The sequence below is a fragment of the Salarias fasciatus genome, chromosome 1, assembly GCF_902148845.1.
Source record: "Salarias fasciatus chromosome 1, fSalaFa1.1, whole genome shotgun sequence".
Classification (NCBI taxonomy): domain Eukaryota; kingdom Metazoa; phylum Chordata; class Actinopteri; order Blenniiformes; family Blenniidae; genus Salarias; species Salarias fasciatus.
The window spans coordinates 4760280-4778361 of NC_043745.1; the positions used below are offsets into that span (position 1 = coordinate 4760280).

The 18082-nt window shown below is 41.0% G+C and overlaps 1 protein-coding gene across 1 annotated transcript in view; it reads right to left on the reverse strand.

Annotated features, from left to right (window-relative positions):
- Window positions 1-18082, reverse strand: part of LOC115389974 (neural-cadherin-like) — a 292942-nt gene that overhangs the window by 237325 nt on the left and 37535 nt on the right. The window contains exon 7 of the mRNA XM_030093594.1: window positions 992-1134. Within this exon, the coding sequence (XP_029949454.1) occupies window positions 992-1134 (143 nt within the window). The remainder of the gene's footprint in view (window positions 1-991; window positions 1135-18082) is intronic.

Sequence of the window (18082 nt, forward strand, 5' to 3'; positions counted from 1 at the left end):
TGTTTCTTTAAAGGAGGGGTATTATGCAAAATCAACTTTTTTTGAGCTTTGTATAATGCTATAATGTCATTTCCCCATTAAAAAGACGCATGGAGTTGTTTCCTGAACCAGTCACGCATATTTGAGCAATCCCTGAATCTCCCCCTGGCAGCCATGTTGAGCGCTGAAACGCTCGGTGCTGCACAGCTCCGCCCGTAATCCACAGCTCCGCCCATCTCTGACGTAATCTGCACGGCTCCTCCTGCAGAGCTCACGCTCCCCCGCCTGAGAGGGGCGGGGGAAATACACCGCAAATAGCGGAGATGGATGCTCTGAGGGGGGCGTGTCACTAAGCTGAGGAGATTCTTAAAGAGACAGGGACCCATTTCCAGTCGCTTGAGGCAGCCTGATGCAGAGGCAAATTTAATTGAAGTTGTTTTTGACACATGCAGCTTTCACCATCCAACTATGGACAAAGCTGTTGCTTGAGTGTGCTGTAGATTGATGCTAAAGGGCTAAAAAACACGTAATACCCCTCCTTGAAGAATGGAGCTTTGAGTCACTGAATGAAACTTTTTGAAACAGCTCAGGCTCCGTCTCCATGTTGATGGCGAAAACGTTGCTACATTCACCACTGTCGCAGTTAATAGTTGTCCTGTGCACGCTTAGCAGTTTCAGGACGGTTTCATCACAGAAACAAACAAGGGCAGCCATCGGTGGTCCAACATGATAACGACAATGTTTTCTACCATTTCTGTTGAACATTGTTTTCAGAACTATTCTCAAACTAAAAACTTTTTTTTCAAACAGAAAAGAATTTGTTTTTGTTAATTAGCATTTTTTGAGAAGCTATTATTTCTAATGCGAGAGGCAATAAAACAATGTTCTGTGAGGACTTTGTCTCAATGTATTTTCAAAAAGCAAAATGATAATTAAAGGAAAGAAATAAGAATATCAACATCAGTATTAATGAGCAGTAATATTTGAAAGAAGAGAGGAAAACATGGCCAACCTTTCTGGCTGTCGATGACGAAGTTCCCTTCATCGTTTCCCGTTGTGATCTTATAGGTGATCCCGTCTCCATCGGGGTCCTTGGCCAGCACCGTGGCAACCAGCGTGTTGGGCCCCGCGTCCTCCGAGACAAACGTTCGATATCTGACAAAAGACAAACAACCAACAACGCAATCAAGGCCTGATTCACACGTTGGAGCAGGGACACACTCTGTAGGTGAAAATGAGACACATCCAACGAGAGTTCTCAAATCACTCCTGACCAGGAGATTGATGTCTCACACAGAAACACCACAAGGGAGGTATAATCTAACCTTTCTTTAGGTTTTTCAGTTTTTGTATCTTGAATAAAGTCGCTGGACACAAATGATCACAACATGTGATTTTCTTATTGAGGATGAACAGAACTCAAACCAGTGGTTTCTCTGACATTGTGGATGATTTATTTAATGTAAACAGCTGAATCAGACACCCCCTTTGGAAAGACTGGTACAAAACTTTACCTGTGGCGTGCCTGTAGAGCAGAGGTATCAAACATAAGGCCTATGGGCCCAATCTGGTCCACTAAACAGAGCCAGCTGTTCCATTCCAATTCACATTTACTCAGATGCAAAGCAATGGCTAATTAATATTGCCACAAATGATAAAACCGACAAGGTCTGGTCAATGATTAATGCTGATCGCCTTGTCCGTCCTCCGAGACTCTTAGCCAAAAGGGAAAATAATAATAATAATAATTATTATTATTATTATTATTATTATTATTTTATAACAATGATGCTAATAATGATGATGATGGATGATGATGATAATAATATAATAATATAATAATAATAATAAAGAATTCTAAAGAATTACAGACAAGCATAAAAGCACTGCTGTTCGATTTCTACTTGCACAAAATCCATAAGCACCAGTGTCTCCACCCCACAACTCATCAAATCCTCATTACTTTCTATTTATTTTCACTCACTTAACCTTCGCATTTCGAAAAAATAAGTCATTAGAAATGAACACACAACATGAGACTGTGTGAAGCCTTGTGTGTAAACGGCCGAACAACAAACTAAAGGATGAAAAAATCCCAGCTGTGTCGATGTTGGCGTGGCGTTCTGAGACATCTCTTCATGTCAGGAAATTGTTGCGCGTGCCGAGCCATGGCCGGACCGGCACCTCTATTACAAACTGTGACCAAAGGAAATTTCATGCGGGGCTCACAGCTGCAGCCGCAGGAGGCCCAACTCCGAGCTACCGGCTCTCATTTGGGGTCCAGCAATAATAGTGGGACACGCAAAGCGCGCCTCCAAAACAGTGACTCCACGAGACCTGAGACAGCGCTAAACGAGGAAATTAATCAAATGAAGCATTTTGACACCAACGTCAATGTTCTCTTCTCAGTTCTTTAACACAGGCTACAGGACAAATACAAATGGATTCAAACTACACATTTAGGACCGCAGAGATCATGTCAAGAGCCAGGAAGTTTGACAGACTTCTGACCCCGACCTCCACCAGCACCATCCCTCCTCTTTCACGCCTTTTATCACAGCAAACTTTCAATCTAACAAGTTTCAAAGTGACAGAGTGAGAACATGGAGCACAGTGGAGGCGGCGGTGGTGTTAATGACACGAATCAGCAGGTGGGAGTTCTTCTCCAAACCGCTCTCTTGGTTGTGTTGCGTTGTATTCTTTATCACAATATGTAGAAAGACACTGCGTATTACTGACAACTACTCCTGGTTAAAGGCTGTGATTGCTGCTTCCAAAGCCCCATTTACACAAGTTAATTTCTACCACATTGGTGACCCGAGCCACTGAACAGCTCCCAAGGTGGAACTTTTTGAAAACGTTTCAATTCCCTACCAATGGGAAAATACTGACTTCAGTCAGTGGATAAACAGCTTAGATATTTTTGTAATGAACTGAGTAAGAAATTATAGATGCAGTAAAATCACCATGTACAATCTGATCAATAAAATGTGTTAATATATACAAAGTTCACTGCCAAATTCTCACAATTTACTGTACACATTGCAAGTCAGTTGCTCAGTCTTTTGCTCATTCCTCCAATGTTTTGAGAACCTGAATGGAGTTCGTTTGGATTGGAGAAAATTAGGCATGAAAACAACTTCAAAACTGAACTCTGGAAGTCCAAGAAATTCCACGTTAAATTCTTTGCTAAGAAGGTTCTGAGCCACAGATCGGTGCCATGGGATGAAGGCAGGTTTGAAGCTCTGAGCAGTCCCACAGGCATCGGAACTTGAATAGTCATGAATGGAGGGAGCCAGTGGGATTCTTTGTGGAGCTGGTTGTCTGGCCAAAATCTAAAAAAAGTAGGTCTTTGGTTTTAACGATGTACAGGGACTCGGCAGTCACTCTCACAGAGCTTTAGAAGTTCTTTGCAGAGACAGGAGAACCTGCAGAAAGGATGGCCATCTCAGCAGCGCTCCATCAATCAGGCCTTTGTGGCATGAAATTTAGACTGAAGCCACTTTGAGTAAGAGACATACGACAGCCTGGCTGGAATATTGCCAAACAGCATTTAAACTGCAGAGCCTGATGAAAACACTTCTCTGATCTGGTCAGTCAGCAACCGAGGAAATTCAGGCAGAACGCCAGGAAATTCAGAAAACTGCCGTCACTGCTCATCGTCCGGTTGGTTCCCTCATAAACAAGGCAAACAGTATCAAGCCATGAGAGTCCTGAGCATGCATTGCAGCATATTTAGTTCTTCTATTGTTGCTTAAAAGTGATTTTTAAAAACTTAAAAATACAATTGCATTCACTGAAATTTAATCATTTGCAAATAAGTTGCAGAGCTGCTGTCTCTGTGTACTCACTGATCCAACCTGAACAATCTCCAAGCATCAATTTTAAAGATGTCAAGTTATAGGTGACTTTATCATTGGCCTTTATTCATAGTAGCATGAAGTGATCTGCATTTTGTGAGCATCTTCCTCCAACAAACTCAATTTGGGCAAATAAATCTGAGGTCATCGGCCACACATGGAGTTTCATCCAAGTATTCATGTGTGGCTGTTGTCACACTTTTTCATATTTTATCCATTCAAACAGACCATAACTATAACAAGCATTCCATAACCTGATAAACTGATGTGTTCTAACTGGGTGTGAATCAGTCACTACTTTGCTTGTTCTCTCCTATTGTGTAACCCAGGGTGGGAATCCCGGTCCAGGGAGCTGAATTCCTGCGCGGTATCACCGTGTGATCACTTCAACACACCTGACTGTAATGACTGGCTCGTTATCAGGCTGCCTGCAGAGCTTCATCATGATACACTCATTAGATTCAGGTGTTTCGGAACATTGAAAACATGCAGGATTGCAGCTCTCCATGGACCAGGATTCCCCATGACTGCCCTAACCCCATCCAAACAGCAGAAAGTCCAGACAGAGGCTGTGTTCGAAACCGCGTACTTACTTACTACTCATACTAACTTATTGAGTATGCAGTGCGTTTACACTGGCAGCATGCGATTTTGAGTATGCGAGAAGTTCCCGGATGCATACTGCATTCGCCAGAAATGTTGAGTAGACATCGTGAGTTCACTACTCATACTGAAATTACCCAAGATGCAACGCGACGGACATTTGAATAAACTTTATTCAGTTCACAATGATTGTTTCTTAATGATGTACATTTAGCAAGCTGAGTATGGTTCTAGATATATTTTTTCCTCCAATTTTTGTGCTCGTAGGTATGTTATGTTAAGAGATTTCTGATTGGATTTACATTGATTAAAATATATATATATATATATATATATATATATATAATATATATATATATATATATATATATATATAATATAAAAAAAAAAAAAAAAAACGCACACATCTGACAACAAGTCCATGTTGAAAGCGACCATGATGTACCGAAGACGGCGAGCCGATCTTTGTTGAAGAGCCGAAAACACTCTCCGTCGGTAAAGCATCATAATTGGCATCATAACTGGTCCGTTAACGGGACACCGGTCCAAATGGCGATGTTAAGCGAGATATATTGCTGAAAGATTGGCTTCTTGTTTTCAAAGTAAAAGCACAGATTCATCACTAAGGTTGTTTTGCATGAGAAAGGGAAAGGGGTGGTTTATTTTGGTGAAAATAACCGCAAGTGCGTTGCTCACTGCGGCCGGCTTGAATTTCGGCGAATTCGTCCGAACAAAATCATAGACGGTTGATATTCGGACAAATAAACAACACACTCGGACTCTAAACGGCCACGTTGTCGCCTAATTTACAAAAAAATCTCGATGAAGTTATACATTTGAAGAGTTTAGAGCTAAAGTGAAATCAGCTTTAGCAGGTCGATTTCTGCTCAGGGAGGAGTGCAATGCATTGTGGGTTATTATGTAGTATGCTGTAGTGTAAACGCTTTGCATACTGTTTGATGGACTGAGTAAGCAGGGTGCAGGATGGATAGTATGAGTATGGAAGGGTGTAGTAGGCAGTATGTGGTTTTGAACACAGCCAGAGTCTGGCTCTACAGAAAGGCTCCATCTCCAAGTCTGGTTCTGCTGGTTTCTTCCTGTTAATTAGAATTATAATTGTATGTATGTATGGATGGATGGATCAGTGCAAGAATGGATGGAGTTCCAAATGAATGGATGATCAAAGCATGTTGTTTTAGCTGATGGCACTGACGTAAACATCGAGTATGTAACTTTAAACTGCGACTCACTTGGCTTATCATGAATTTTTCACGTGTGTAACTTCTCCTTCTGAAACTTGCCTTCAGTGTTTTCTTGCAGTAGCACTTTCAACATCAGCTCTGAACTCGCCTTTGGCCTTGCACATACATCTCTGAACCACTTGATGCATTTTAAAAGCAAATCTTTAGTCTGAACGTTTGACCTTTTTACCTTGTTGACACAGGTTTCTACTCTATATTCTTTAAAAACATTTCAGCTCCAGTGTTATTGAAATCCTGCGTATTGTGACATAAATCACGCCCTATTCTGGTCCTGACTTTAACATAAAAGAGTGCCTTGATGTTTGGACTCACACATTTTATCTAATATAATACGGCTCTGAGTCTTGAGGGAAAAACATCCAAACTGCTAACAAAGTTAACATTGAAAGTAGTCAATGGGAAAATGCCTTGAATAGAGTGTTTAAGGGTGAGTCAAGTTTTCAAGACCATTTCAGTTTATAGCCTTTGGAGCTGTTTAAAAACAGTACATTACCATGAATTAAAGGCCACACCGCGTTCGACTTATTGGAAATTATGCAGAATGATATCCTAAGTGAACAGGCAAAAAGTTCCTATGACATTTTGCACTGATTATAATAATTTTTTATCCATAAGCTATTGCAAATATGCAACATAAAATGGGGGACGATTACGAAAAAAATATGAGAAAAGTAGTGATTTGTGAAAACAGAACCAACCCTCTGGCAGTTTCTTCCGTATTTCCCCTGACAATAAACCACCTACTTGTCAGTTAATTTGATGTATTTATTGCATTTCCCTCCAGCACTCTGGTGGTATGTAGACAATTAGCTGTGGTATACAGTATATTTTTTAAAAAACTGTCCAGACACCTCCTGCCAATGGACTAAGACACTGACATAATTCAACAGAGGCACAGAGGATTAGCCAGGAAAAGTCCATTCCCTGGTAAATCAGTGATCCCCGCGACAAAAACAACATGAAGAATAAGTGCACTCAAAGCAAGTCTGTGGAAAGGTTATGGAAAAGTGTAAGTCAGGAGAGTGATGCAAAAAAAAAGGAAGTGACATTCCATTAATAAATGGAAGGCATGATGGGAGTTATTTAAAATGTGCTTTTCACGGGCGACTCTGCAAGAAGGAAGCGAGTGAGGGAGTCCACCTCTGACTTCTCTGAGGAAGTTCAAAGCTTCAGCCGCTCAGATGGGAAACAGTCTGTGAACCGCACTTCTCCAGGTTCTTCGCCAGTCAAACCTTTACGAGAAAGCAGGCAAACGCCGCGTTCACACTGCAGGTCTTCATGCTCAATTCCCATTTCTTGCTGAGGTCAGATTTCTTTGCGTGATCATTCCTAAAAGATTTTCAATGTAGCTACATCACTCTGCAGGGTGAACATTAAACAGCCAGGAAGTGAACGACAAGCAGCGAATCAAGTGTCACGTGATGCTGAGTGCGCTGTTTACCTAAGTAAATATGGACGCCACACCCGTCAACGCGTGCATATCCATTTTCAAGTGGCTGTACAATAGGAGACGACATTACTGAGGCAAACACACGATGAGGAGAAGGAGATTAAGAGCGCGTCGCTTCCTGCTGCGTGGATTTGACGTCAGTCTCACGTCAATGATGTTGGAGTCGAACACATGTGACTCGACGGTTTAGATGGCGGAAGCACTGAAAGAAATCACATGTTTGTCCGATTGAGGTCTGGGCCTGGTGCGCAAAAAGCTGAATGTCACAAAACTTGAATGACAAATAAGTCCCAGGAAACATGGACTGGAATATACATGTACATGGGATATACACAACATATTTGAATCGAAATCTGCAGGCATGCAACAATTTGTTTAGTGGTATACCATCTGATCTAGGTACAAAGCAAAAAAAAAAAAAAAAATTCTAAAAAAAGTTTGGATTTCAGTCATGTTGACGACTTCCACTGCCTCCAAACCACAAAGCTCAAAATCATAGATTAGACTGAAGGATCTGCTCTTTTCGCTTTTGTTCATCTCTGACTGCTCATGAGCATGCTCATTCAAAACACACGTCTAGTACTCTGAGAGTGTGATTTGAAAATACATCCACCTGCCACTCTTCGTCTCTATTCACGGAAAGCGAGGCGCGCTCTTGAGGAGTTGAACACTGATCACGTTCTTCTGTCGGCAGTGTTTTTGATTCATAACTGACGGACTCATTGTGCCGGCGACCCTCAGACGTGCCACTCACCTGCTCTTTTGCAGAGGTTTTGCTGCGGCGGTTGAACGATTTGGGCTTACTTTGCAAGCCGTGCACTCCACGCGGATCAGACAGTGCAGTGGGTGTCTTCTCATGACGTCGTTTCCCTCAGAGTGTGGAGGGTGCATTGATCCCACGCTTCCACTGTGGACGGAGGAAGCCGTTTGTACGATCATTAGGTAATTAACTGTATTTATCCCACCTGAAAGCCTGAAAGCGCAGTGACCCTTGGTGTGCATGTATGCCTGCGATCTGATGGTCAAATTACAGATGCTGTCTGTGCAGCTGAGTTTTTGCATTTCAGAGTCTACCGAGCTGCTTTTGTCCAGACACTCTGAATCGACTCTACTTTTGCATTATAGATGCAGACAGAGTCGTCATTATGAATTCAAATGGAGCCATCAAGTTTATGATGACGACAGGTCTGACATGGCAACATGAACCAGTCTGGCTGTGTCTGTACAGAACACCAGCCTCTGGAAACACTTGATCAACACCTACTGCGTTCAGTTTTCTCAAACAGGAGGACTCTTTATTATTGTTATTTTTCTTCTTCTTCTTCATGAGATCAGTTTTGTAGTGATCTATCTGTAAAACTTTGGTCGCGCCACACACAGCTCGAGAAAATTGCAACGAGGCAAGCACCAGAAGGGGGGGAAAAAAAAATCCAAATCAAGCTTAGTTAGTGCGAAAACGGTGCAACACGATCTAAGTTCTAAGGATTTTATAAATAAGAATTCCACATGTCAAAGAAACAAACTAATGGGATACTTTCCAGAATGCAGAGCAGACAGGGGAAACGGCTTCTTTAGTTGGAAGGCTCCTGGTTTTTCTGTTAATCAACTGACGATACAGAGTGCAGTAGGAGGTTCGTGATTGGTGACTGTGTCGAGCTGATAAAGGTAGTGGACCGCTGATAGACTGATCCGAAGCCTCCAATTAACCAAACAAGGTTTGAAATGCTAAAGAGGTGGAAGCACAAAGTGAAAGTGCGTGCACAGCACTGCCACAACATGCAAAACAATTAGGGGTGTCAATCATAAGGCCGGTGAGCCAAAACCGGCCCAAAGGAGGGTCTGATTCGGCCAAACCACCAAGAAAGTACAACAACTTCAAGAAAAACATTGACTTTACAGTTTGGTCCACATGGAACCTAGACTGGGTGTGGCCCCTAGAGTGATGTGCGTGTGTTGACAGCCTTGACTTGTGTAACGGCCCGGAGAGGTGGCTCTGCGGGAGGATAGGTAACAGAAGCGCCTGGTTTATTGTCGTGGTCCAGAATAAGGAATTACTGTCACAACGGTCACATAATTATGGGGTGAAATTGGCCTCTCTTATGATAGCCCAAGGAATTGGGATCTTTATCGGCCTGGTGACCAAATACATACATTGATTTTTTTTTTTTTTTTTTTTTTTTTCTGAAATAGGGGACATGTAATGCAAACTCAATACATACGCTTGATCAGAGTGGGAGTGGCTGCAGGCAGGTGAGAAATGGGAAACGCAAGCCTCTCTTAAAACTAATGCAAAATATATATTGAGATAAACAATACTGTTTTTCCATTATATTATATAGCTGTTTACCCCAGCCCATGAGGATGACCACCATCTTGAGTATGGACATACACTCAGACAAGTATCCTTCATACTACAAGAAGCTAAGAGAGCTGAGAGGAAGCATGTCCTTTAAGCTGCCTTTATAAAGAATTGAAATCATCCTCAGGCCTTTTTTCATGAGTGTACATGTTCTCTCCATGGCTCCTTGAGTTTCGTCCCAATACAAAGACAAGTACCTTCACTGCTGCCTCTAAACCAGCCATATGTTGTTTTGTTTTGTTTTTTTGACAAATTGAACAATAGCTGAATAGCTGAATGGGTGAACGGAGGAAACTAACAGGAGATGGACAGACAGTCCATGACATGCTCAACACTACACCAAGCCACACCGCACACTCCTAGACCCCCCATTCTACTGCATGCCTGCCATTCCAGCTGGTGCACCGCACTGCGTATCACTGGTGGCACGGAGCATCGTGGTGCAGCGCGGTGCTAAAGATACACAGTGAGCCTATTTTTCCCACTGGCCTCAGCCAGCATTCGTTTATCTCTACAGAGCAGATCGCACCAGCCAGGAAGCCACACAGACACAAACCAGAGCATCTGGTGCTTCATACGGCCTCAGATCTCTGACTCATATCGTTACCACATCGACTGCAACTTACAGTGACAAAAAGTGGACCTCTATTAAGCACGTGGGGTGCTGTTGCTGTTTTTGTAACGAAACAACCCACATATGCGTCAGACAATGGCAGTAACAGAGATATTCGTACGGAAAAAAAAAACGCCAAGTTGGATTGTTGTTATGGTGACTCTCAATTCTAAACTACGAAGTCCAGGACAATATGGACTGGAACCAGGGCCAGGGAAATACTTAAGTAGGTAAGTAAGTAAGTAACTATAATTTATTTTATAGCGCTTTTCACAGATCATCGGTCGCCAAGTGCTTCACAGTGGTAAAAAAATAATCATATAAAATCGTAGATATAAAGATACAAGAACATTCAAAAGAGCATCTAACATATAAGATAAGAGATCATAAAACATTGCACAGTACATAAAAACAGAGCGATAACTTTCCCTCAGTCAAGATTTCCCTCAGTCAGAAAAAGACAAACAATCCTCCCGAATTCTGCTGTTAGTCTACAAAACACAAACAGGAGGTAGCTATGAAAGCCTGAGAAGCTTTGTACTATTCAAAATTTAATTTAAAAAAATTTCACTTTTACAGAAAATGAATATCGGATTAAATATATCGGTTATCGGCCTCCTTTACTGGCCAACTTTACTTTCCGATAATTGGTTAAGGTGTTGGCCCTGGAAAAAAAAAAGGTCTATCTCTAGAGTAAACGGACACCCAAGACCTCAACAAAACTTTTTCATTTTCACTTGAAATCATTGCTGTGTAAACGAGGCAGAAGTCAGCAAAGGCAAAGACCAGTAGAAGAATGGCAGGACAGAGGGACGATGGAAAAATGGACGATAGATACACCACATGTTCAGACGTCTGCAGATCGACAGGATGAATGAAAGCGTGATGAGGACATGGTGAAGAGGAAAAATGAACATACAGCTAAAAGCATGTTCCTTCCATTAAAGATGCTATATCAAGACAGGGATGTAAATTTTAAAAATACACACCAAAGAGATAATGGTCCACTGTCACAGCTCATTTTTCAGGACAGGCTTTAAGGCTGATTCTGTTTGACACTTACATCAACCTAACCTCAGCGAATACCTCTCTAATGCTTTCAAGCAGATGCTCGTAGGCGTCCGCCGCATGAAGGACTGCTACAGTCTGAAGGAGAGCGGAGAGAGAGAGAGAGATACACAGAGCGAGAGCCATACAGAGACAGGAAGCGATCAGACGGACTGAAACGCTGAGAAAAAGCGAGAAGTTGGGCCCTCATACGACAGCGACAACATGCCTTTCACGTTCACCCTGCGCCTCAACCGCAACTCTAATTTGGCCCAAATCAATGCTGCGCTCAATTGAAAAGCGCCTCAGACATACACCAGCACGCTCTCATTACTTTTTAACCTTTTGTTTTATTTTTTTGTCCCAGTTTGTTTTGGCTGAGTTGATCGGAAAAGAAAAACAGATGCGTCCCTCAGGCCGACGCCTGATGTCAGTCGTGAAAATTAATTACAGAATTTAATTATTGACTTCATTTAGTTTATCCAGATAAGGCATACATGAAGAATGGCGCAAAGGAGCGGGGATAATGGTGTGTGTCTGTTGATACATCCAACTGCTGCTCGCTGATTGTGTGTTTATTCGAGGGAATGTCTGCTGTCTGATTCCCTGCTAATCAGTACTTACGATGGTATGAATTACCACTCAGCCGCGATGTATTATTCATGTGTGTGCATAGATGGACAGAATTGCTGCTTAAATTGTCACCTCCACTGAGCGTTCGCCGAGGGGAGAGAGAGCTGGCAGGAACAATAACACGACTCCCTCGCCGGGCCTTCAGGTGGAGGCAGTGGCGGAAGCACGGCTCGCGCTGGGTGGCGGCTGTAACTGTCACACACATGGCTGAGACACGGGCATGGAGAGGAGTGTGTGCTGGGGGATGAGCAGAGTGTTCAGAGCAACTCAAATACACAGATTAGCGATGAAATTATGATCATATGTGAGTGTCAGGGTGGACGTTCTGACCAAGAAACTCCTTAATCTTCCTGTTTCCATGTTCTTTGGATCATACCTCTTTACTTTTTTTGTTTTGCAACTTGTGGAATTTTCATTTCACCTGAGTTTTGCAAATAAAATGCATTTTTCCATCCATAACAGTGGTGTCAGACATCCTGAGTCCTCATCTCCTGACCCAAACAGAACACAGTCAGCAGCTCTGGGAAGTATTGAGGCAGGAACTCCACTAACAGTTCTGAAGATGTCTTCAGGAGAACTCCTGTGTTGATACACCAACATTGTGAAAATGATGTAGTTAGCGTGGGGCTAAGTTGTAATGAACCCACACTATGAACACTAACAAAGGACAAAGAGACAAATCCCACCGTCTCTTAATATGAACTATGGAACTAGAACATGGACTGGGAGTCATGTCTATAGATTTATACAGAACACTAGATGCCTTACGGCAGACTCCACAACGTCCGCAGAGGTCGGCCATCTTAGTACGGGAAAGCTGTTACAGAGTTTCTGTGGAACGCAAGGTAAGGTTGGCAATCTGTGCAGATGTTTATACTCTTATTTCGCTAAATTTTCAATTGGTTTTCTGGTGACCTATTTCATCTTTAAATAATCTATGGGGGGACATTATACATTTACAATAGATTTAATAATGTGGAAGGTTACTTTTTAATGGTATATATTAATAAATATTATATAATATATGCAATATAATGAGGTTCATGAGATTTAAGTATTTCTGAAGTTTCAGGTGGGTAAATTCAGCCTCCACTACAGCCATGTCACATCTTAAAATATTTTCAATTAAAAAAAAAAACTAAAAATATGGACATGTATGGTTTGTCTAAATTATTCATAATTCTGCAGAAGAATATTAAGGATATGATGTATATATATATATATATATATGTTTGAAAATCGGTTGAAATTTGAGCAAGTTACAGCTTGTTAAAGAGTTCATGTCTCATCAACATAATGTCATGAGCGAGCCAGATTCTCGTACTAAGATGGCCGACCTCTGCGGACGTCCGACTTCATCGGCCGGCAGCGGTGACAAGGCATCTAGTGTTCTATATAAATCTATGGTCATGTCACTCTGGAAGCCGCCATGTTTGTCATTGTCTATCTACTCGCACATAGTAGTAATTACATTTTATCTACTTTGCATTACAACACAATTGCATTTTTCAATTGTTTTTTGTTTTTTTTTTGTTTTTTTTGTCATGAAAATATGAAGCCACAATCATATTGTAAAGGTTTGTGATATAATTATTTTTTTGATGACTTTACTGGCTCTATTCCCCCTTTATAATTTCACTTTCACCGCTCCTTTCAGCAGCTTCCTGAACACCCATTGTTTCCCTCGTTTACAGTATTTAAATGCTGTTATAGTAATGCATTGCAAAAGAACATGAAATGTAACACTGTTACACTATTTGACACAAATGTTTCAAAACTTTCCCTGTAGACTGGCAGTTTTACAACTATCTTTAAAAAATACTTTGAATTTTTCATTTCTGCACTTACAAAAAAACAGGGAGTATTTGTTAGGTTTATGATATTGTGTCGAAATCATGTGAACTCGTAAAAAGAGGCGGCATTTCACTGACCCAAACAAACAAAACACGGAAAAATGTATTCATACCAAGGAGTACATGAGTCTGACATTATATTTAACCTTTGACTTCCACCTCAACGTCTGAATACAGTCTTGTTTCCACAGTTAATACTAAGAGTTGGGTGTTAGATGAGCTCTATTCCTGTGAGATCTCCCTTCTGCAATGCCAAACAACTGTGTGGAGAAAAAACTTTCAACCTAACACCTGACTTTTGATTTTTTTTAAATGGAGTTATGTTGCTAAAGTGTTGCTCAATAATATCAAAGTTCCAGAAGTCACTTTAATATAAAATTTGTTAAAATTCAGAATTTTTTTTTCAGGCATTCACCAAGTTTCTAATAGAGTAACACAAACACAAGTGTTAAAACTTCTAACAATTTGCTGTATTTCAGCGTGAAGACACAACCCTCCCAAGTATTAAATATTTCCTCTTTTCATTAAATTTGCGGGAAGCCATCACTTGACAAATATTCAACTATGGGCCAAATATTTTAGAAGTTAAAGGCAGCTAATAGAGTAGAGCTGACCCAGAAAATTCCAGACATCCTGGATGAATAAATCCAAAGCAACGACTTCTGGAACTCTGGCTTTTTTATTTATTTATTTTTAAGACCAAGGTCATCCCATTTCGGAGATGCTGAGAAAGATGCAAGCTTAAAACTGTGCACATCAGTTAGTGAGTCAATTGATTTTACAGTCCGTACATGTGATGTTAAGAAGAGGGGCTCAAAAGAGGGAGGAAAGTCTCTCCCTAAAGGACTGGAGCCTCATAACCCCCCCCCCCCCCCATGTTTTTCATTCCATAAACATATTACTAGTAATGGTCACCAGAATCAAAAATTTAACTCTAATCAGGTTAGTTAAAACTTTTCAGATTCAAGATGACTTGTTAACTGTTAGGGTACGTTTTCACACGGCAATAATTTCAAGTGAAAACACAAACCTTTTGCTGCTTTTTGGGTGTCTGTTTACACGACAGCGGTGCTCGGAGCCACTGGAAATGCTGTGTTTTGGAACTGGCTCCCAGTGTGGAACTTTTCAAAAATATTCAGGTGAAAATGACACTTTCTGCAAACAAAAGATGTGTTTTCAGCTGGAACACTGTCATAAAAATGGGGCAGAAATGTTTTTAAAAATGCAGATTTTGGGGGATTCTCATGCACAACCAGGTTTATAAAGTAGCAGCAGTTTTCGGAGTTAAGATCCAATGTTGACGTCAAAGCTTGGACATTTGTCTAATCACCAATTTTACCTTATATCTGTAAAAAAATGACATCTGTACAAACAGGGTTCACTTGGAGGCAGGTGGAAAAGTCTGTAGCATCTGAATGTGGCCTGAATCACACATGAGCAGCCCTTTAGCAGCACAGTGAGCCGTCTTCTGACAACACGCCATTTCTTCCTCAGCGTTTCAGTTCACCGGATCACTTAAAGTTCAACCGAGCAACGTTCTCTTTCTGCTGCCAGGTCAATATGGAATAAAATCTCTGACGAAGGTGTCATCACATTACTGACTCTATGCCTTCAAGAATGAAAAAAAGATCCAAAGGCAGGAGGTGTCGAACTGGATCGATCAGTTTCACACACTGAATGCGTCGGCCTGGGTTCATGGGGGTTTGGTGGTCAGCTCTCCTGCTGTGTGTGTGTGTTAGTTTTCTTCAACAAGACTCATTCAGTCATTAAACAAACATGTATTTGTGGAATAATGTGCAACTTCAAAATGTCCAGGTGTGATTTTATGTGTATCAAATCTTCACAAGATGGATGTGACTGAAATGTGATTTTGCGAAGTCAGCACCCTTGTTTTAAGTTTAAACAGAACTTCTTACAATAATCACATAGAACATTATAGTATGCACCAAGCTAAAGAAAACAGACTTCATCGATCTTTCAATTCCCAAAAACCCTTTGACCAATCAAAATCATCCTGTTTGTCAAACGGTATTGCGATGGAGAAGTTTCACTTCACAATGCAAATCGGAGAAAAAGAAAAGAAATCTGAGATAGCAGGCATTTTCTGCAGCAGCTACACATGATCAACATTATCTCAAAAGTATTTCAAACAAAGACAGAAATCTAACTACAGTTGTGGAAACATCTGGAGTAAAATGTACTGACAGCTGCAGCAAAAGGCTGAACTGGTTTCTGTTTCATCAGATCAAACATTACATTACATGGATTCAATTCAAATATTGTATCTGTGTCATTCCACATGTGGGCTGCTACCAAATAGCAGTGCAGTGAATTAGAAAGTGATATCTGTGGAGCTCTATCCAGGAAACATGGGATTATTTTTTTTCCTGCAGACCCTGAAGTGTGTCTTCCTTGTAACCTTTTAGAATCTAATCTGACATCCAGCCACTCCATTAAACTTATATAGATTCTCTTATGAATTGCAAAGACACAGTATAACTGTGAAGTAGAAATCTGATTTCTCGCTCCAGTCGGGCTTTGGCTCTCCAAAGTGAACAACTGTCTACCTTCAGGAAAAGTAACTTTCTCATTACGTAACAAGATGAATGATATTTATGAAATTTGCCAACTTTTTATGAACTACATGGAAAGGCGTCCATCAGATGATGGAATGCTTTCTTTCCTCTACCCCACACTGCCCTCTTTGCTTTCTCTTTGGCCTCTTTCTTGAAGACCTGTGTATGTTTTTTGTTCTTTTCTGTATCTGTGTAGTTTGAACGCCACTGTGATGCTGAAGAGGATGGTCTGTGTGTGTCCTACAGGAAGCCATCAAACAAAAAAAAAAAGCATTCATTCTTTATCCCTTCATAACTACGTCGAACCATCTTCTGATGGAGACTTCCAGCTCACGGGGATCAGACCATCTTCAGCTGGTTACTGGAACATGATGAAGTGCCGTCTGGACTCCAAAGACCTCCACAGTCAGATCTCAGTCCAGCAGAGCTCCTTAGAGATCTCCATTAGCATTGCAGATGTGGAACGAAGATATCCGCAGCATCTGTGAGACGTTATGTTGTCAGTGTGGAGCAAAAACCACATTTCATGACCTAGTTGCATCAAAAGCACCAAGGATTAAGACACTTCTGAAGACAAAAGACCAGCAAGGTGTGCAGTGCCCGATGAAGAGGCCAATGATCATTTTTCAAATCAGTTTCTAATATCTTTGTTTTCTTCTTACTCACAGCTTTTTGTTGTTGTTGTTTTCTAATGAAACCACACACACACAAGCTGCAGTAAACGATGAGCTACAAACATTAACAATGGGAGAACATGGACATTCATGTCGACTCCATAATGCAATGAAAGTTTTCTCTGTTAATTTAAAAAACATTTTGCCAAAATGGGACCTGACTTTGGACTTTTTGTTTTTTGGCCCTCGTATCCAGTTCTAGTCTGGCTATCGCTGTGTCACAGTAGTGTTTCACTGTAATGCGGCTGTTTCCTCCCTGTGGTTGTGTAGTTTTTTTTTGTTTTTTTTTTTAAATCAAAGTCCTTCGCCTCCCTCCCTGTGATGCACCATGTTTTCCTCCATAGTTAACTGAGATCACCTCCAGTGCTCCCTCAACCTAAAGCAGAGAAAGTGATGGAGGATGAGGAAGTTTTATGGTGCACTGTTTGATGGAAAAGTTCAGATTTTGTTGTTTTTTCTGTTCATTTGGAGGCTACAGGCAAAGAAACATTTTCAAGCTAAATGCCATCGGAATAGTTCACATAGTGTCAGATTGCTCTTTCACATGCATTTTCAATGTTTTGTGTGGTTTAGAGGAGTCAAAATGAAAATAAACTATTCACTCCCGTTGATCTTGATAAAATTGCTGGCGTTTTTCAGTGACATGTTATTTTGTCCATCAATCGCTCTTTTGATATAATCATTGCTCTGCTTTTTTTTTTTATGGTCTTCTTGTCAGCATTTTGGTTCATTCATCTCTTTTTATGATGAAGACTTTGACTTTCTCTTTCAAACCCAACAGGCCTCTGGCCAAATCTGCAACACCTTTGTCAAAAATGGCGGCCATTCTTCAACTCCACTGACATGAAGAGGCGTTGCAGAAGGGCGAAAGCAGTCAGTTCAGAGCATTTGCACAAATAATGACTGACAAGGACCTAATAACGTTCACTCAAAGCAAAAATAATAACACTTCAAAAGTTACTGTAAGTGCTGCTGACTTGGTAATGCATTGCTTGTGTCTTTCTGGAAATGTGTACTGTATATTTCATCAAAACTAATAATAAATTCCACAAAAAGTCAAAGAAAAAGAAAAAATTCTGACAACAAAACCAATAACAGTGGGAGCTGACACAAATGAACACATGTAAGATGTAGAGACACATCCAATAACAGTGCAGGAAGCCACCCCGGGTG